Source organism: Haliotis asinina, chromosome 6, assembly GCF_037392515.1.
Source record: "Haliotis asinina isolate JCU_RB_2024 chromosome 6, JCU_Hal_asi_v2, whole genome shotgun sequence".
NCBI lineage: Eukaryota > Metazoa > Mollusca > Gastropoda > Lepetellida > Haliotidae > Haliotis > Haliotis asinina.
The window spans coordinates 54,448,701-54,470,244 of NC_090285.1; the positions used below are offsets into that span (position 1 = coordinate 54,448,701).

A 21,544-nucleotide genomic window follows, 5' to 3' on the forward strand; every position below is an offset into this window, starting at 1 on the left:
AGATTGTGTCCACCACCAAGGTCTAAGACTTTGTCTCGGGTCCTTCAGAACTTCTCCTGTTGACAGTCTCTATGTTGACGTCGATGACCCATCTCTTATACAATGCTGTATAAAATTATCATTACAATATATTTCAAAACTATATTCTAACGTATCTAACCCTGCATGTAACTGTGTGTTTAACGTCCTCTATTAGGATTTATACAATAAGAAATGTTCTCTTGTTCCGCCACTTGGTGTAAGATTTAAACAATTATTTCTGCTGCCGGCATTGAGCTTGAAACAAAGCTCCTTCCCGTCTCCTTTCTTCTTCTCCTTGGCAGTTGATTAGGCTCCAAGCTGACCTACCACTGACCACATTTAAGAAATAGTTATCGATAGTGTCTTGTCAGTGATTCAATGGCATACAACAGTGACAACCATCTTGACGACCATCTTCAACAAACATTTAGCTAGTTAAACATTACATATGTCACAACCAAATGTTTTAGGTATGCCTCCTGAGCTCCTTCCTCTCCCAATCACGTCAGTTTGATCCAGCTCCAGTCCAGATATGTCCACTTTATCTGTATAGAAGACTTCAACCCATACGTTGTTCTTCCGGAGAGTTTTATAGGTGCGTTCTTTCATCCTCAGAAACATGTTCCTACGTTTTTTCAAAGGAATGAGATTCTGCCTGCAGAAGCGATCAGCTTTTGTACCCTTCTTTGTAAGGACTAATGTGACGTAGTGGTTATCCCTTTGACCTCGCATACAATAGAAGTCAGCGAAGTACAGCCTGGCAGAGTCATCAAAGAGTCTCTCCAGGGGAACCACCACTCTGGTGTCTCCATATGGGGATATAGTTGGTAGATCACCGTTCCAAAGGGTCACCCCGAAAAACACACCTTTAAGTCTCCCGTTTATGGGACAGAGTGGATCCCCACCATTGTCCTTCAGTTGTGGCGTCATGATGTTATTTCCAAGTTCGTCGAAATAGTCCTCGGGTTGACTGCGGTAAAGACCTTTGACTTTATCGGAATACGAGCCAGAGCAATGATCTTCAGCCATGGCAAGTAGCGCTTGAAGGTGATCTGAAATGAATGATATTATAGCAATAGGTATCCTTAACAGGTTAAAGAAAAATGAAGTGATTCATCAACCAAATGTTATCCTCCAAGATAACCACTTGTTTTTGTTACACTGACACTGTAAGTGAAAATGTTTCAGGATAGATTTGTTAACAGATGCTGGCGTTTCATTCAGTATTTCATACTGTATGGCTCATAGTACAGTGTGAAGAACGCCCATTAATTACGAAGACCGTTGACGGTATCGGAACACGGGCTAGTTCCATACTGCTAAACGTTGATCTGAAATGAATGGTATTTTTATCAATGCGTCAAGACAAATACTTAAGTGGAGGCATTTAACTGGCTACCAAGACTGATGACATCATTACGTTTTCGAAAGGTAAACGGGTTGATAAGAACAGATCTCTCTTGTGTTGACGAGTAACGTTCCCATCTTTTCTAGGGGTGGTGGCCCTAGGATGACCGCTCCTAGGAAGATCATCCGTGGTGTGTGTTGCGTTTTATCGATGCTGGACACGAAAATTGTGGTTATGTTAAAGTCGAAATGACGCGCAACAAGCTTCCTAACCCCCTATAGCCTGGTTGAGTGGCAGAGAGTAGCATTGTTGAACAAGGAATGATAGACCAAACGTTTGTCCAATCTTATACCCACTAATGATGGTGACAATTCGTGCATGTTTGGTTTCACGAGATGTGTGTGCATGATACCCACATGTTCATTGGTGTTGTGTGTTTTGGTGATTCCTTCTATTGATGTGTTTTTACCCGGCCCTCCGAAGCGCACCAAAAATATTGATAACACCCTCTGGCTCCACTATATGCCAGCTCATATCAGTTGAGGGTTCCAAGTTTGTTTCCTATTTGAACAAAAATATCTTGCGTTTCCTATGCTTGTGAGTATACATCATGCAAGACTGGACCTTGTAGTTCCTGCAACACAAATTCTAACCTTCATTTATCTATTGTTTTATGTGACACTGACATATTCGTGATAGATTTATTAACAAATGCATCTCGCTAAATGTGTCATATGAATCATAGTACTCTGAGTCAGACATATAGAAGTTACGCAAAATATGAAATGTCAGTAAGTGAGTTAGTATGGATTTACGCCGCTATGTCCCACCAAAATCATAGCGGGGCCGCACAGACGTGCGAAATGAGTATGGGTCTTTGGCGTGACAGCGGACACTGAGCTATTCAGAGCGGGGAGTAAATATTGCAGAGGAAAGAACACTTTGCGCAGTGGACAAGTCGGGATTTGCATTGCTGTTGGAAATATCGTAGCATATGATATGAAATGGGAATAAAACCCTCAAATACAGCTTGATTGGCGCACGCTTTAGCCACTGACTTAGTGCCCCCTGCGAAGTCTTGGTGATAATAACAACATGTTCAAAGATAGATATATCCCAGCAAAGACAGATATATCCCAAGAATATATTCGCATACATTTCCCATGTATATATTTCTATGCATTCTGTACAAACTATTTCTGTACCGCGCTCACCCCTGTCGCCCCTTTTGCTCCATTGACGTAGTCTCAATGACTGCTATTAGTGTGTTTCACCCATTCAAGCCGAACGTTCCTTGAAATGAAGCACTGGCGATTAGACTGTTGTTGGAGACCCATACTTAGGCAGTCAGGTGAAGTGAAGTAAGAAATAACTCTGGCGTGAAAGATTTATTGCGACGCATAGCATGAATGTTTGTTTGCGTGTGTGCGTGTGTGCGTGTGTGCGTGCGTACGTGCTTGCATGTCCTTTTCCATCGCTTTCATTTTGCTTGCGTACACTATTCTGCTTTTATGCAAGCTTACTAGTGATAGCTCATAAAGATGTTATAACTTAACATGGACACTTTGTGTTGAATCAGAGATGTAAGGGCTTCCAGCAGGTCCAGTGTTATGAATACAGAATATTTAAACAAAATTACAGTTTGAACAGTTCTGTTTAGCTCCTGTTTGTTTTCATTCATTATGAGGTTGTTGTATAAAGACATTCCATCTCAAATCAATCTGGTGGTTTCTGAAACCGAGTTTCGACCAGACAATGCCGTGATTAATGCTAGAAAGATATTTCTACGTGGCTGAGCTGTTCTAGGTAATCACAATACCACGTGATCCTAGGGACTTTTACAGACTTCAGGTCAGTGCACTTTGATACACAGCCTTGAAATATGCATGTAAGGCGCTGATCATCTGATTTTCAGTGGGACAGCTAGTGAGCATTTTACTTATTTTAAGTCGGCGCCACACGGCTGGAATTTAAATTATCTTTTCCCGAAAATGGAGGAAATATTATTAAACACATAGCCAAAATAAACTGCTTTTTCAGCTCATACTCTTCGTCAGTAATAAACAGAAGTACACAAGCTTGATGCAATAGATCACATGTCAGCCTTGCGAGTGTTGTGGCTCCAGAGAGTAATTTGATCTTTTTACTGTTGTTTAGAAGAATGTTCCTTTTCAACTTTTGCAGTTCATATGCTGATTAAGATAGTTGTTAGATTTTCAAAATGCAACTATTACATATATGGTCATTTGCCAGTAAAACTATTTTTCAAAATCCCAATCAGCAGTGGAAACAGAAAGGCCGTAGATAAATATAGCATTTAATGTTGTTCAGAATTACTTTTATCCCGCAGTCCTCTTGTGGCCATGGTGCTGCTATTCTGGGCTCGTTGTGTGTTGTCAGTCAACACAAGTTACGTCAGTATATCGCGTGATAAGGAGCCCGAGTGTCAACTGTTATAACGTCTTTGAGTGGCATTTAGAGATCATCCATATATTGATATCCTTCATCAGCTGTTATAGACAATCGATTCACTGACCCTGTCACCTCCAACAACCACACCGGCTGTATAGTAGGCTGGCGCACGACGACAAATCTTAACATAGACTAAAATGGACATGTTAAAACAGGTTAAACCGCTCGACCGAAACCATATATACAAGCACAGGTACACGTATGTGAATACCTGATGGTCCAGGTCTGCTGTCACTCACGGATTTTATCTCGCTCCGGACACCGCGACGGGATTAATATCCACCTAGTAAGTAAACATTGGAGGGGTTGTTTAAACAAAACTGACCATCCAGTAAAGTTGCGATAATGAACGGCGTGTCAAGCGAACCCTATTATCTAGATACACACCGTGATATTTACTCAATTTCCGTGATTGATTTTTTTATTTTATTGTATTTTCTGTTTTACAGATTAAAAATTGAAATGCAGCAGAGAGGGTTCGGGTGATCCTGGCACAGTCAGGCTGGTCAAGCTCATCATCAGCTCAGGGCCCTCGCCCCCTCTACACGCAGCCCAGACAGCGAATGGGACTTCTCCCAGGAAACACTGCCTAGTCGAACCCACCAAGAACTTTCCGGAGAATATGGAGGCTCCCCAACACTGCAGCCTTCTGCATTACCCAGATTGTCAGAAGGGCTGTGCTCCCGGTGGAGAACCCGGGCACTCTCCTCATCTGCGCCAAGAGATCAGGAGGTACCAAACCAAGGGCACCGAGAACAATGGGGAGCCTGACGACAGTGTACTTGGGATGCAAGCGAGACATTTCAAAGGCGAGGTCCGCATATTTATCATGCTTTTCCTGAATCTTGCCAATCACATTGCTGTCAAAAGGGACAGAAAATTCAATGATATAAATAATTTCATTGGCTTTATCAAAAAGGACAAGATCAGGTTTGTTGGCTGGAATTCGTCTCAGGCTGTATATTGGCCTATTCCAGAGAAGTTTTTCTGTCATGTAATTCTGTCATGAAGAGCTTCCACATTAATCAAACCCCGTCCTCCTGAATTGATTGGCATATATAAACGATTAAGAGAGGAACGAGGGTGGTGTGCTCTGTTATCAGACATGATCCTTCTGGTCAGGCGGTCAAGACTCTGGATGTCTTGTTTTGTCCAATCAACTACTCCAAAGGAATCGGAGAGGACTGGCACAGCAAAAGTATTGGTGGCTTTGACTTTGTTTCGAGCATTTAGCTCTGAACTCCAGATTTTCTTTAAACGAGATTTATACTCGGCCCGAAGTTTATCTTGAATCAGGGCATTCTGGAGCTTGTCTCGAACTTGCATTCCAAGATAGGTGTAGGCCTGATCTTCCACAAGATGCTCAATAACTCCTCCCCCTTGTAACTTGACCGATCCATCATTAGTTACCTTGCCACGTTTCAAATGAAGAGTATTACATTTGTCGAGTCCAAACGTCATGCCTATATCATTAGAGACGGACTCGACAAGGAGAACCTGATCTTTCAAATTGGTCTCTCCCTTGGCAAGGAGCTCGATGTCATCCATGTAGAGGAGATGAGTAAGAGGTGTTGGGGATCTGTGCTGAGGAGGTCCGGGATGATAGCCCTCCTCCCTATTGAGCAGAAAACTCAAAGGATTCAGAGACAGACAAAAAAGCAAAGGACTAAAGGAGTCCCCCTGGAAAATTCCCCTTCTAATTGGAATAGATTCCGAAGTCTGCACCTGCCCTTGTGAGTACATCTCAAGTTAAGTCAACCAGCAACTCATTAAAGACTTGAGTAAATCAAGTAATCGCTCAGGGAGGTCAATACACTGAAGAGACTTCAGAATCCATTCGTGAGGGACAGAGTCGTATGCCTTTTTGTAGTCTATCCAGCACATGGAGAGGTTGCGGTGATAGGTTTTAGCCTCTTCCAAAATCATTTTCTGTACAAGAAGTTGATCCTTGCACCCCCAATATCCCTTTCTCGCCCCCTTCTGCTCCCTGTAAATTATCTCATTGGAAGAGCAGTAACATGACACGAGGTTTGTCAAACACCCTGTGAATAATTTATATTGAGTATTTAGACATGTGATATGGCGGAAGTTTTGGGGATCAGTCAAGTCTCCTTTTTTGAGAAGGAGTATTGTGCGACCTTTGCAGAACCATGGAGGAACATCACCTGTATCCACAAGAGAATTGAAACAGTGAAGGAGTGGTGCTTGGACACAGGGAAACAGTTTCCAGTACCGGTTTCGAATGCCATCAGGCCCTGGAGCTGTATTAGATTTGGACTTTTTAATGACACTTTTAAGGCAATCTGGTGAGATGTAACACACAAACGACCTAGTTACTTTCTCATGCATTGCATGGTCATAATCACTGACCCATGGTGCCTCCAGGTTACAGTTGCCGGGTACAGACCACAACTGTTTCCAGAACCTTTCACTGGCAGCCATGGGAGGCCGTTTATCATGCTCACCATCACCACTTGTTTCAAGTTGCCTATAGAATTGCTTTTCATTATTTTTGAAAAGTTTATTTTGTTTGATAAATTTGTTTCTCTTTTCCCATTTTTTCTTTCTTTCAGTCCAAACTTTTATTTTTGCCTTAAGGGAATCGACAATTTGGAGAAGTACATTTTCTTTTGTTGTTTTGTACTGTAATTTTAATTTTCTCCAGATTGCCTTTTGTCGTTTAGACATGGGATTCCCTGATGATCTTAATTTCAGGCACAGTTCTATCCAGGAAATATATTTTCTAGTTTCTGTTAATTTTACTTGAAACCGGTTTTTTCTTGGTTTATTTTTAGTAGTATTAGAAGACTTTTCTTTGGAAACTGTGTGAAGTTCCTCCAAGGTTCGAGCGGCAGCATAGACACAACAATTTACTTCATGTAATGAACAGTCCGCAGGAAGTTGTAAAGAGATAATTTCATTAAGTAAATAAATTTCATTTTTAGGAAAAGACATGTTTAGTTGTTTAATTGGCCTCCGTTTCTCTAAAGGTAAATCGCAAATTTCCTCATAAATAGAAGTAAACAAAATATAAACAGGGTTTTCGGTAAGGTCTGCAACTGAAGAAGAGGAAGATTGAGGGTCCAAAATTTCGGGGCCAATTGGCTCTTTTTCGGAAGAGTTTCCACCAGGAAGAGGAAAGAGGTTGACGCGGACGTCCATAAGAAGTTTTGGGTCTGCTGCCACTTGAGTATTTTGCTCTTGCAAAGGTTCCTGACGGGCACCAGTTGTGGGTTGAACTGGCTCACGGGGCATAAGATGTTTTAGCCTCCGGAGTTGATCTCGGAGATTTTGCTCCGTCAGGTAAGCATACATGGGCATGGCATTGTCCCAATGCAGCTTAAGCGATTTGCCATTTATGCGTGGATTGTCAGGCCATCCAGTCGCCATCGCACACTCAAGTAGTGTGGATTTTAGATGTTGTGGCCAAGATATTCTTGGTCGGGTTCTGTGCCTTCCCCTGGGGCAAGTCCCATCTCCAGTGTGGTTGGTGTCACTACCGGAGGAAGGCTGACTGGGCTGCGGAGTTGTAAGATGTTTTTCTCCTTGTTTGTCTGTAACCCAGTAAAAACCAGCTTCGGGGGGTCAACCCTAACTGGGTGATGTACGTTCAGTTCAGGGAATAAAATTCCCCTATCTAGGCCCACCACGGAGAGGCGTACATCATCAGGCCCATTTTATTGTATTTTATTATTATTGTTGTTATTATTTTAGCATAAAGACAGGTGTTACGCATGCAAAACGTGAGTATACGTACCTATTCTAACAGAATCCAGATATATCAACATATAGATGAGAATATCATCCACGGATGTGAATGTAACATCCATGGAGATGTACAACAGCAACGTTTCGACATATGTTCTAATGTTGTTGTCAAGCAAGTGATCATGTATTTTGTATTAACGACATTTCGACATATGTTCTAATGTTGTTGTCAAGCAAGTGATCATGTATTTTGTATTAACGACATTTCAACATATGTTCTAAGGTTGTTGTCAAGCAAGTGATCATGTATTTTGTATTAACGACATTTCGACATATGTTCTAATGTTGTCAAGCAAGTGATCATGTATTTTGTATTAACGACATTTCGACATATGTTCTAATGTTGTCAAGCAAGTGATCATGTATTTTGTATTAACGACATTTCAACATATGTTCTAATGTTGTTGTCAAGCAAGTGATCATGTATTTTGTATTAACGACATTTTGACATATTCTAATGTTGTTGTCAAGCAAGTGATCATGTATTTTGTATTAACGACATTTCGACATATGTTCTAATGTTGTTGTCAAGCAAGTGATCATGTATTTTGTATTAACGATGTTTCGACATATGTTCTAATGTTGTTGTCAAGCAAGTGATCATGTATTTTGTATTAACGACATTTTGACATATATTCTAATGTTGTTGTCAAGCAAGTGATCGTGTATTTTGTATTAGCGACATTTCGACATATGTTCTAATGTTGTTGTAAAGCAAGTGATCGTGTATTTTGTATTAACGACGTTTCGACATATATTCTAATGTTGTTGTCAAGCAAGTGATCATGTATTTTGTATTAGCGACGGTTCGACATAGATTTCAATGTCGTTGTCCAGCAATTGAATAAAGAAGTTGTATATCCATAAAATAGTCCTCATCTTTCATCTACCCAACTTCTAGATTGCCAGTGAAAGACGTGGAGCAAATATGTAAAAAGTACTACACGTGAAAGTGTGACATGGGTTGAGAAGGACAGAGAGAATAAACAGTAGGTTTATTTTGATGTTGTATTGATAGGGACATAAATATAATTTTCAATGTTATCAATTTGCTTGTTTGATAGGATTTCTTGCAAGAAAAATGTCACACACTCGCAGATTACCCGACAGTCTCGAGAAAGCTACATAGAGAACAGAAATATTTTAATCATAGTTTGTTAAACAACTTTTTTATTATTTGGACAAATATTCTGCAAAAACCTCACAGAGTTGGTGTGATGTTTTGATTATGACCAGCCTTTCATTGAATATGTTATGCTGATTAGTTTCCTCGTTGTATAGCAATTCATCGGTCCGCTTTTGAGCCAAACGGACTATATATAATTCGAATGTCCGGTGAGTCAGGAGAATGCAGTCAGGAGAGGGTATACTTGTGATATGACTGGTAGAAGAAGTGGCTGATTTGGTCCTATCACACGAGTGGAATTTGTGAATTATGCTCCTCACAAATAATAAAACAACAACATTTAGTCTCATTACATTTTCATTTGTTGAAATGTATTGAAATCATGGAATAATGCAATGGAAAGATGAAACTTATGTACACACAATAAACAAAATGATATGAAATGGTATTGAGCAATAACAACATCATCAACAACTCTTCTCAGACATTAACTTCCATTGACGGCCATTATAATCCAGAAACGTGAAGTGAGGATCCGCTTGTTGCATCAGAGGAATGATTACAGGAGGGTTCACACACTGATCAGGGTGCATGTGCAAAGAGCGGAGCACATTCATGCCACACATTTTGCATGTTATTTCAGGGGGTGGTTGCGTTCGGTGGATGCTATCAAAGTTCTCAGATAAATCAATTTGACAGTCTAAAATTTATGTATTCTTTGAATGTTTACCTTTCACTAACATGTTAGCAAAGATCGCTATGGGGGTTGATAAAGATATCCACTGAAAATACTTGTTGCGTATTTTCGTGAGGAGTATATTTGTAAACGTTCATAATTAAGTATCACGTTGCTTATGATGTTCCCCGCCGCCATATAGCTGGAATATTGCTGAGTGCGGCGTAAAACTAAACTCACTCACTCACACTTATGATGTTCCCCTGAATGATAAAGAAGTTGTTGTACAGTTGGCAGCAGTAAAAGTGCTTACAACAAAGTGCTTACAACATCGTTTTTCGCCAGACCATGCAGGTAGCAGAGGTACTGTAAATCCCCATGGTCCCTAGTGTGGTGATCTTCCTTCTGTTCTTGGCGATCTATAGCCTGTTTTTATATTGCATTGTCTAAATAGTGATATTAGTTTTAACTTTCCATGCTAGTTTTAATTCAAATTGTGATATTCTAGGTGTTTTACTGTCCTTCGTTGACAGATTTTACCACATGTATTTATTTCATTGAAATGTTAAATGTTCTCGTCACGATATGGCAGAGATATTGCCGATGTGACGCTAAATATTAACTCACTCACTCACTCGTTTTTCTTAAGTTGGCTATACATACATAAATACAACACGTGTTTGCCATTATGTTGATTTTGATGTAAAATTATGTAGACTTTGATTATTCAACATGGATGTCAATAAGGGTGGTAACTGTTCTCAGTATAACGGTAAAATATCTGGGTTGTTTTTGTCCTAGATGCCGTTTCTCCCAATGTTCTCGTTATCAAGCAGGAACCAGCATCAGAGGACTTCCATGGACAACCAACAAACTAGAAGGGTGCCACATGAGATTGCTGACAAACATGACAGGCTGTCATCCCAGCATCTGACATTTCTTGGATGTGCTGAGGGGAGGGCACGACCAGGTGATTAGCCAGGTGTTGGCGATGCAGACCATCACAAGTCACAGAACGCAATATCGGAATTGCCAGCAGCCTCTCTAGGTCATTGCTGCAGATTCAGATACAGACACCAAATGGAATTCCTGAGGTCATTGCTGCAGATTCAAATACGGACACCAAATGGAATTCCTGAGGTCATTGCTGCAGATTCAGATACGGACACCAAATGGAATTCCTGAGGAGTGTAGCTCATGGCATCAAACTTTGAATGAAAACAAGATGATAATGAAAGTGCGTGAATGAAAATGAAAACAAGATGATAATGAAAACAATCATGAAAGTTTAAATAAAACTATAAATAAAAATGACTTTGAATGAAAAATGAAAGCAGATCATGAAAGCAAGAATGAAAGCATAAATGAAAATGAATTATGGAAATGCATCCAGGAAACATGATATTGTGTTGGTCGTTTTTATTTTATTTTTGTGGCATTTGTCCGGGTGACATTTGTCCAAGACACTTTGTGTAGTTAAACATGCCACATTTCGACACAAAAGGACAAATTTGTACCTCCTTAGGACCCTAAAATGAGTTCAACACAACCTAGAATTCGACACATCTAAATTTAGTTCGAGACATCAGGGTAAAAATAATGATGTATGTAAGGAAATCGGCAGAGACCGACAGATGATTTCGACACAGTCGAGAACTCGTCTCGACCGAGTCCGAGACATTGGGGACAATATAATGTAGTCCTCACAAACAATTAAGCAACAGGTACTTTCAGTGTAATATTTTTATCAATCTCTGTAACGATTTTTGCCGGCTTGTTATTGAAAGGTAAACATTCAAAGAATACATAACATTTAGTGACTGCCAGATTGATTTATCTGAGAACATTGACAAGATCACCCGAACACAACAACCCTCAGAAACAACAAAGAAGCTGTGTGGCATGAATGTGCTCCACATTTCACACATGCACTCAGATCGGTTAAAACCTATTTATAACCATACCTCTTGTACAACAGGCTAGTCCTTACTTCATGTGTATGGATGATAATGTCCGAGAAAGAGTTCTTAACCATGTCAGGGGCGGTGGAGTAGCCTAGTGGTTAAAGCGTTCGCTCGTCACGCCGAAGACCCGGGTTCGATTCCCCACATGGGTACAATGTGTGAAGCCCATTTTCTGGTGTCCCCCGCCGTGATATCGCTGGAATATTGCTAAAAGCGGCGTAAAACCAAACTCACTCTTAACCATGTTGTTTCCATCAACATCACACAGATGGAGTGGCATGCAAGGTCACCTTATCTTAACCCCTCTGACAATGCTTGGGACATTATTGGACGTCGTGTTTACAGTCTCAGCGTTCACCTCTTTAAACTCTGGATGAACTTGAACGGTGTTACAGAGAGAATGGGGAAAATATTCCACAACAGCAACTTTAAAGGCTACTTTGCTCAATACACATACGCGTAGAAGCTTGCACTCATGCTCATTATGGTGACTCGCTTTACTGAACTCTGTTTCACTGTCCCAAAGTGACTTGATCTTTAATGTTAACATTTTGTTCCATCATTGCCGCACATTTTGCATGACTGTTTCACGGGCACTTGCTTTTGGTGATTTGTTAGTCTATTGTTAATGAAATGAAAATGTAATGGGACTAACATTGAGTTGCTTAACTTATTGTGAGGCGTATATATGAACTGTATTGATATTTGTATAGAGTCCGGGACAAGTCTTCCACTTGCACCAGACTGGTGTTTTGGGGCGTTTGAATCAAACACTCTGTTGGTGTGTTTCAGCATCCCCGTTTTTCGCTGTTTTTTTGACAACGTTTCACTTCACTCAAATTCAACGAATATTGACTTAGTTATTTCACGTGCTTCAACATGTCGTTTACAGTGTCCATTACTCACACAAAGTTGCACTGACTTTAGAGAATCAATGACCAAATTTAAACACACACACACACACGCACACACACACACGCACACACACGCACACACACACACACCTTAAGCGACTACACTTGTAGTAAGAGGAGACTAACGGGATGGAGTGATCACATGTCATCGGTTCCCATTTGCGTAGATCGATGCCCGTGCTGTTGACCACTGGATTGTCTGGTCCAGACTCGATTATGTACAGACACGGCGACTGCATCCCATCACCATGGCAAGGTCAGCTGCGGACGTACCCGTATGCACCATGTCAACTGCACGTTCATTTGACAGTCGTGGCAATGAAATTCACAGTATTAACTCTTGTTTGAACTCGTTTTCCTGCTTTGTTACTCTACCATAAGCACAAAAGCACGTGTGTACACATGAACAATGGCACGTGAAAACACACTTTTGGTAAAAAATGTCATTTTCACATGCTTCAGATCGGTGCACGTGGGCGTTAAAGGGAGGCATGTCGCCTTTGACAATGTCTTTTCTGTAAATATTCATGACAACAGTCAGTTAACAAATTTAAATTCATCCTTTACAGATTTAAGGGTTTAATTTGACCGAGTATATATGTCTAGCAAATTTAGGATGTTCCCATACTGTTTGTTTGTATTATATGTCCGCTGAGAAAAGTGAGTGAGTGAGTGAGTGAGTGAGTTTAATTTAGTTTTTCGCCACACTCAGCAATATTCCAGCTATATTGTGGCGGTCTGTAAATAATCGAGTCTGGACCAGACAAGCCAGTGACCAACTTGAGCATTGATCTGCGCAAATGTGAACCGACTAACCGGATCGGGTGGTCAGGCTCGCTGACTTGGTTGACACATCATCGGTTCCCAATTGCGCAGATCAATGCTCAGGCTGTTGATCACTGGACCGTCTGGTCCAGACTCGGTTATTTACAGACTGCCGCCCTATAGCTGGAATATTGCTGAGTGCGGCATAAAACTAAACTCACCCATTCAAGATATCCCTCAATATTTCACTATTATGTACATGTGTGGGTATGGGTACTAAATAAAGAACATTTCGGTCTGTTCTCCGTCAAGCTAACACAAGGTCAAAACACAACATACACATTGATCACATTCCAAACGTTTATAACATATTCCATCCTGTTCTTTTCCTATCTGATACAGTTGATAGAATACTAAACACCAGTAGCCAACACATTCTGTTTTTATAACCAAGAGTCAAGCTCTTACACTTCAAATACATTATGATTTCTTAATTATTTTTTTCACCATTTCATACACCTTAACAGGTCGGCAAAATAAGCGGGGGATTTATAACACACAAAGCAATAATCTACAACAGAAGTATCTAAAAATCAACTAACAGTTGATTGCAACTAGATCTGTAACCGTGAATAGGTCCTCCATAACCCATGTACCTGAAACTTGACGCTCCTGAACAAATCGACCTCTGAATCAGCCTTCCATAATACACTTCCCTGTGATTCGGCCGTCCTTGACCAACATCCCTATGATTCGGCCGTCCTTGACCAACATTCTTGCAATTCGTCCGTCCCTGTGATTCGGCTGTCCATAAGCAACATCCCTGGGAATCGGCCAGCCATATCACACTTTCCTGTGATTCGTCCGTCCGTAACCAACATCTCAGTGGTTCAGCTGTCCATAACCATCAACCCAGTGATTCGTCCGTCCGTAACCAACACCCCAGTGGTTCGGCTGTCCATAACCAACACCCCAGTGATTCGGCTGTGCATAACCAACATCCCAGTTATGCGGCGGTCCATAAACAACATCCCTGGGAATCGGCCCGCCATAACCAACATCCCAGGGATTCGACTGTCCATAACCAACATCTCTGTGATTCGATGTTTCATAATCCATCTCCCTCTGGAACGGTCCTCTATAACCCATTCCTCTGCGTTTTGATCCTTCATAAGATATAGACATGTGGTTCGATCCGTTATAGCCCTTCCCAACAAGATCGCCTGTTCTGTAACCTAAATCCCACTGATTGACCTCCATCTGTCTCATATCCCCTTCTCCTTGACATGTACTCTTCGACATCCGTACCTGACCTCCCTGATACAGAGTCTGTTGAGGTCTCATCATCAAATCACGTCTGACACCAACTCCATGCAAGTCATTCTGATGATCTTTCCTTGTCTCGGGCTCAACATTACATATGGGACATGTTGGATCTTTCGCTATTCCCCCTACGCTTTGCCCATGCCCCAGCACACCCGTACGTGTAAGCAATAAACTCGATATGTCCACATGCTCTGTATAGAACACTTCTACCCACAGTCCCTGCCGAGAAAGTGTCTGGTATCTGCCTCCATGCTTGGAAAGGAACCTGTTGTTGTAAGGATCCAGTTTGATCAACTCCTGTTCACAGAAACGGTCGGACTCCGAGCCATCCTTTGTGATCACCAGAACTACATAATGAGTGTTAGCACCTACAGGCATACAGAAGAAGTCGGCGAAATACAACTTGGCCGAGTCATCAAAGACTGAATGCAGTGGTAAAATAACTCTAGTGTCCCCAAAAGGTGACATTTGTGGCAGAGCACCACCGCGTAAGGTCACTCCAAAGAACAGACCTTCGAGTCTTCCGTTTAATGGACAATATGGGTCCCCTCCGTTGTCTTTTAAATACTTCTCCATGAGGTTGCCCTTGTTGCTCTGGATATCATCAAAATAAGCTGATGGTTTGTTGCGGTAAAGGTGCAAAACAGTCTCCGAAACTCCTCCGAAACAGTGTTTATTCGCTTTCTCCAGCAGCTTCAGGAGGTAGTCTGCAATGACAAAATATTTTTTCTCAGACATGGTAAGTACATGTATCCCCATGGAGATCCGAGGACGTAGTGGAAAAGAAAATAGGGATCGAAATAGTGCCTAACTTTCGTGCCATATCACGGTTAATATTGAATTGTCATGGATGAAATGTTCCGGTGGCACTCACCTAATGGCAAAGGCAGTAAATTTGACTACCTGAAATGATTGAAAACCTGTTTTCGCTCCCCATCAGACTGTTTATCTCTGGCAACTATTGTATTATATCTTACCACGAGCCGGGCAGGTTTGAGTATCAGTGCGCATAACAGGAAATGGCATTTTGAATGATAACATAGTGTGTGGGTTAGTTTGTGATTCAAACTAGGCTGAGCTAGAGTTCAGAGCCCACTTGCACAAAGTGAACTTAGCGCTACAATGATTGTAGCTCCCATTTTCCAATGTAGGCTTAAGACAGTCGAGGCGCCAAGATCGCTTTGTGCAAGTGGGTCCAGGAAATCTAGCTCTCATGTGCACAGGTTCACATTATGCGTTTACTATTAAATTGAAATGGCATAATTAAGATGGATCATCATAAGGCAAGGGCACAATTATTTTCACATTAGCACACTTAGATTATCAGTCCGGTGCCCTGTGGCACCCTTCGAAATACCTGCATTTCCATCACTTGAAATCAGTGTGTAATATTTCAAATGATAAAAGAGGAATATTTTCAACAGTTGGTCGCCATTTTAAAATTGACTCGAGAAGTAACATTAAAACTGGTAATCCTTTACCCATTCCCTTTGAAACTATTCATGCCTGATTTAGATTTTACGGGTATTTCATAAATCTGCATTACATCCAAACAATGTATGATACAAGTGGATGTTGTTGCGTATATGTCCCAGTTACATCGATGACATTATTGTATGTTCTTGTGTGACTTGTTTTCTACATTATACGCATCCTGAGTCAAACCAATTCACTCCCCGTCAAATAAATCGATACTATGTTCAATTTTTACTGTTTCACCCTTTGGATTTATGGCCCTTTTCACAGACTTTTGTTTGTTTGTTTGTTTGTTTGTTTGTTTGCTTATAATGATATAAACACATCTACGTCTTCTTTAATGAATATTCATCATAAGTGTTTTTTCAGGTATTATTTTTCAAAACCTTACTGTTTTATTATAATATATGTAAAGGTCAAAAGACTCAAAACTAACTTGTACTGTCTTCACTGAGAGCAGACGTGTTGCTGTTGGGCATCGTTCATCTGTAATTCTAGACATTTTTATTCACTTTTCAAATATTCCATTACATATGAACTTAAATAATATTTTACTCACATTTATTAATTGCAAACAAATAAGACTGTTAAAGGTCACATGCAACATAAAATACAACTTTGCATATTCTGATACCTTTTGGTATGCACTTACCGGAACAAATCATCAAAAACGCCAATAATAAAGCCCGCGAAATCGGAGTTCAAACGATTCACTAAATTTCCCCATCGCTGGGGGAAAAAAGTGGTTTCAACAGCTGTGCCGTGATGCGCGCATAACGCATGCGCAGTGAGTAGGTTCGCGGAGCTTGAAACAGTATGCCGGGAGTATGAACTCGTGAGCAGTAGTCTAATCATGGTTGTGTACACAAACCAAGTAAACAATGTACTCGTTACATAAAACCTTGATGATGGTGGAAAGCAGTCTCTCTCACACAGAAAACTCAATGTCTGGTTTATTGACACCTATATATCTGCCTGTATGATAAAGACAATATGCAATAGACAGCGTCAATCATTGACCACATGCAATTTGAACTTAACACCTATCACGCTATACGATATAAACAAAATAAATTGATATATGACAGCCGAGTCCCGTCTCTGTCATATTATGTAATTACGCAGGTGTGATACTTGTACACATGACATGATGTTTATAAATAAAAATTACGTCTATGGGTTGCCAACAAACTACATCCATTTTTCTCGGATGAGTGGATCTGACGGAGACTGGTGCAAACTCTTTTTCAGTTTCAAGTCCTGCTTTGTACTTGGACGAATGACAGATTCCAGCTACGCAGTAGTTTACCATCTCTACTGACATGATTTTTGATTGGATCGAGCGCAAATTCAGAGAACATGTATTTACAAAACCCAGCATATCTATATACATTCTTTATGGATACAACTTCTTCTAGTGTATATGATTTTGTTTGACAAAGGTGTGTGAATCCATACTGAAACGACGCATTTAGTACAATGAAAGAAGTTGTTATCCATAAAGAATCTTACTTTCTAGTGACTCACCATACCTCTAAAATGCCCATCAAACAGATCATCTTTCTGTACACACAATGAGCCCACAGTGTATCAGCAAATGAACCAGCCAATCGGAAGCCGTCGTTACACTTGAGTGCACATCCACCCGCTATGACTGGTTCGGTCTCCTGAGGGCTTCGGTTCGAGGAGAGTAAGCCCAAGTACTAAATATTGCACTTCTGAATCGCGATTGTACGCTTATAATTTTGTTTATTTGTTATTTTACAAGCAGCGGTTCAAATTATATGTCATGAATAACTGAAAATTGTATTTTAATTATGTTGCATATGACCTTTAAAATTGTTAGAATTGATTTATCACTATTTTTATTTTACTTCCTATTCATGTGATATCTCATTTATTCATCATAATACCAAGGTACTCATACTCTCATGTGTACGTGATACCTCTTCCGGCCATTTGCATTTTACGAACAGCCATGAAACAGTTTAACTGTCATTAGAGTTTTAGACCTGTACATTCACCGTCGGCGAAACGTGATTCAGAATAACAACGGTGTTGAAGAATTCTGCTTTGTGGCACTGAGCCGATAGGAAAGTTATACTATTTGATTTTTAATTTATTTTACTTGACAGATTGTAAATGGCGAGTGAAAAATTAGTTACTGCAGTACATGCCCGACCAGCTGCTGAGTGTGGGAGGCGTATTTTCTTACGAACCAAATATAATCTATCTGACAATTCACGTCCGTCTAAGATATTAGCAGGGGAAGGGTAACTGAATTATGTTTTGTCCATAATTCCAATTCGTAATTTATAAAAAACGTGAACACAACCAGATGTTCATGTTGCAGATCGTTTCGGTATCTATAAATAGATTGTCAACACTGCGCGGGCGCCTTAAGTTCCATCTTTCATCCGATGTTCAAATTTAGTTAAATCATTTATGTGAAATCGTGGTTTTCTACCTTTGATGAACAAAGCAGAAAAAAATTTCCCGTCTACTGCTTCGTGAATCTTATTGCTCTGCACATGTTAATGTAAACAAATCAGTCAGCGCGGCCTAGAGGATACAACACAACATCTGATCTGTTTCCCTACTTACTAGTGTCATCAAAAATAAATTAAGGTTGTTTCAAAATTTGGTAAAAAACCCTAACAAAATTTCAGGAAAACACACAGGAAAATGTCCTGAAAGCTTTCACCTCCTGCAAACCGCTGTGCAATTTAGTATGTAGCTCATTTCTCAAATAATAATCAACAAACCTTGAACAAATGTCCAAAACCAACATTTTACTATAGGCTACTTTGGCTCAGTGTTCAAACATCGGTAACCTCCTCAAAAACCTCCTTAACACATGTTTCAATGTTCATTCTAGTTATATGAATAGTCAACTTAGAATTTATTCTGACTTATTCTGAGTTATTCTGCTCCAAGACTGAACAATGCCTGATCAGGGTGTGACCAAAACGTAAGCTTTGTTTGTTTGGGGTTGTATTTTTTTTTTCAAATTCTCTGGATATTGAAATAACTTCACCATGAGTTGTGATACTAATAATCACTTTCAGCATAGTCTTATTAATACATATATTATTTAGAAAATCAAAGACATAGTAAATCAGGAGCCAACAAACTAAGTTACTACCAAGTGATTGTTACTCCCATGCCATGATATGTCGTGCTTGTTTGCCTAGTTCGGCCTTAAAATCATATGAATCTGATTATTTCTGTTATTACCTTTCCATGTTTACTGAAGGACGCAAGATTCCCAAAACTTACCTTGCTGACATTATGCTCTACTACATTAACATATAAGTCTATTGAAATCACGTCAAGTGTACGAATATTACTGGCACGGATCTGTGCGTATGTTTCGTGAACGATGGTGCCGACGTTTAACCGGTCGTGAGACCCATCGCATTCCCTGAGCCGTCTCAAATGTTTTGCCTTGGCCGTAATCAAATCGAGGCTGTACGTAATAAATACTATGTAAACCCTCTTGAATTGAATAATGGCGGTCATATTGAATTCAAAATGGCGAGCATTTTTATTCAAGAAGGCCGATGTCTTAATTTAAAATATATAATAACATAATTAAAATATTTTAAATTTGTATGAAGGCAGACTACTTTAGAAGTGAAAAAACCAAACATTTCATTATCAGGATAAACCAGAAATGTATTACTAACTATGTAGCCATAACAGGCCCGCATAGTTAGACCACACCACCAAAACCATGCACAAAAAATACATTTCTCCAGCCTTGACCTTCTTTGGGTTTTATAAAGTGAGCAATAACAACCGTCTAGTCAATTTAAACACAAATTTGGCCAGTTATCAGAAATGTCCGGGTACAATGTTGTTTCTACCGGACTATAGATATTGCGAATGGGAATAATATGACTCGAAACATGTCGCGTCGAAAACATCGTTTGACCAAGGAGATACGTACGACAAATCCAGTCGATCACCGCCAGCTCCAGATATTAATATTTTAATACTGCCGTCATAGAGCAAGACTTTTGATGGGTGCAAGGGCAAAAAAAGTAGGTGCGAAATGCCTTATACACTTTGCGAGGCTGGCTCATGATGTGGTTCAATTTAAGTTCAGTACTGTGATGTCACTCGGAAATGTTCGTGAAATTTCTTTTTGATAGCTTTAGCTTTAGTCCATCATTAGCCATTTCACGTATGTGAAAAAAGTGTAAGGATGTAAAAAATTATGCCAAAATACCGTTACAAAATTACCTTGAACGTTTGCCATGCTGTTTTGAGAGATCAAAATCCACGTCAGAACATAGAGATCTTATCCAACGATGTTCAGTATGTTTCAGCTGGGTCAAACATTCAGTGAAGTTTCACGGGTGCAGATAGTTGAAAACTCGATTAGAAGATTAACGTCGTTGAAGAACCTCGCGCGGCATAAATATAGCTCTGGGTAAAGCGGCTGGTGTGAACAGAGCAAGTTCAAACAAGTAAGAGCATTTTTCTCTTACGTCACTAAAGTATATAATAGTGCGCTTAAACTCCGGGAAAACCCAAGTTTATATATAGATTTGACGGAGGAACGCATACAAGAACAAGGTTGTATCTCATCCTGATATACAAACAGACTAAGTTCCAATTAAGGCTAACTAAGTTTTATACTCGTCATAATTACTGTTTAAGATATGAAAACCAAGCACAAAAAATACTTTGGAAGGAGGGGGAAAAAAAGAGGTTCTGGCGAGGTTCGAACTCGCGACCTTCTGCGTGTAAAGCAGACGTGATAACCACTACACCACAGAACCCAGCCGTCTGAAAAGGAGGTAAAAATACACCAAGTAGTATTCTTTACTCTGCAGTTACTACTGCATCTTTATGTGAGATATATAACGTAAATTTTAAACAAATACACATGTAACAAAATGTCTGTTCAATTCAGTAACCTCCACAGTCTCTATCGAGACAAACTGACCATGGAGTCACGGATCTGCTTTTGTCAAAAATTATTAGCCGCGAAGCAAGCAGTGGCTCTGAGCAGAGATTATGGTCTCTGCTCTGAGAAACTGGAGAGATCTATTTTGTTTAGTAACACCTGGGATACCCTCAATATGGGCTCCCTGATAACACATGTTTTGGGGATTAGGCCTTCTCGGTAAAGTACTGATTCTGGTTGTTGGGTTGAGTCTCGCCCGAGTGGGTTTGATGACTAAGTATATATGTATATGCTGGCGACTATTGATCGAGATGCCTGAGCATTTTCTAAGAGTGTGGATTAGAATCCCGAACGGAATTCGACCAACAAAAAATTCTAGAATATGTACGTTACCAAGAAAGGGTTATCCCAAATACAGCATATATGTGTGTTACATTTGATTTTTGGTCAAAATATGATACCGACGAATTACAATCAAACTCCAAATCGGTTCGTGATCAAATATTCATTTCGATGCAGAATGTAATGAAAACACGAGTCCAAGTCAGGAAAAAAACATACACGTCCGTCTCCAAAACAAAATAAGTTACATTGTACATATGATAGTGTAATTATAGATGATCAACAAAGATGTAGTTAAGTTTTTTCACTATAGAAAGATATGAAAACACTTTGGCGTTAATCATCTGCCAATGTCAAATGATTATCTTTTGATTTTCCGAGTGAGGGAAGTAAAACCAAATCATGACAGTTTGTGCTGTAGTCAGCTC

At 40.0% G+C, this 21,544-nt stretch overlaps 2 protein-coding genes and 1 non-coding gene across 3 annotated transcripts; all 3 read right to left on the reverse strand.

Annotated features, from left to right (window-relative positions):
• Positions 1 to 232: 232 nt before the first annotated feature.
• Positions 233 to 4,110, reverse strand: LOC137287208 (phytanoyl-CoA hydroxylase-interacting protein-like). Its single transcript, XM_067819392.1, has 2 exons — positions 3,707 to 4,110; positions 233 to 1,073 (listed from the first exon to the last, which is right to left on the reverse strand). Exons 1-2 carry the CDS (start codon positions 3,732 to 3,734, stop codon positions 457 to 459), a joined length of 645 nt encoding a protein of 214 aa, XP_067675493.1. The 5' UTR covers positions 3,735 to 4,110; the 3' UTR covers positions 233 to 456.
• Positions 4,111 to 13,402: 9,292 nt separating this feature from the next.
• LOC137287193 (phytanoyl-CoA hydroxylase-interacting protein-like) lies at positions 13,403 to 20,252 on the reverse strand. Its single transcript, XM_067819378.1, has 2 exons — positions 20,105 to 20,252; positions 13,403 to 15,087 (listed from the first exon to the last, which is right to left on the reverse strand). The coding sequence occupies exons 1-2, from the start codon at positions 20,118 to 20,120 to the stop codon at positions 13,937 to 13,939; spliced, it is 1,167 nt and encodes a 388-aa protein (XP_067675479.1). The 5' UTR covers positions 20,121 to 20,252; the 3' UTR covers positions 13,403 to 13,936.
• A 321-nt stretch (positions 20,253 to 20,573) lies between these two features.
• Trnav-uac (transfer RNA valine (anticodon UAC)) lies at positions 20,574 to 20,646 on the reverse strand. The gene has a single exon. It is a non-coding gene; the product is annotated as a tRNA-Val (tRNA).
• Between the last annotated feature and the right edge of the window lie 898 nt (positions 20,647 to 21,544).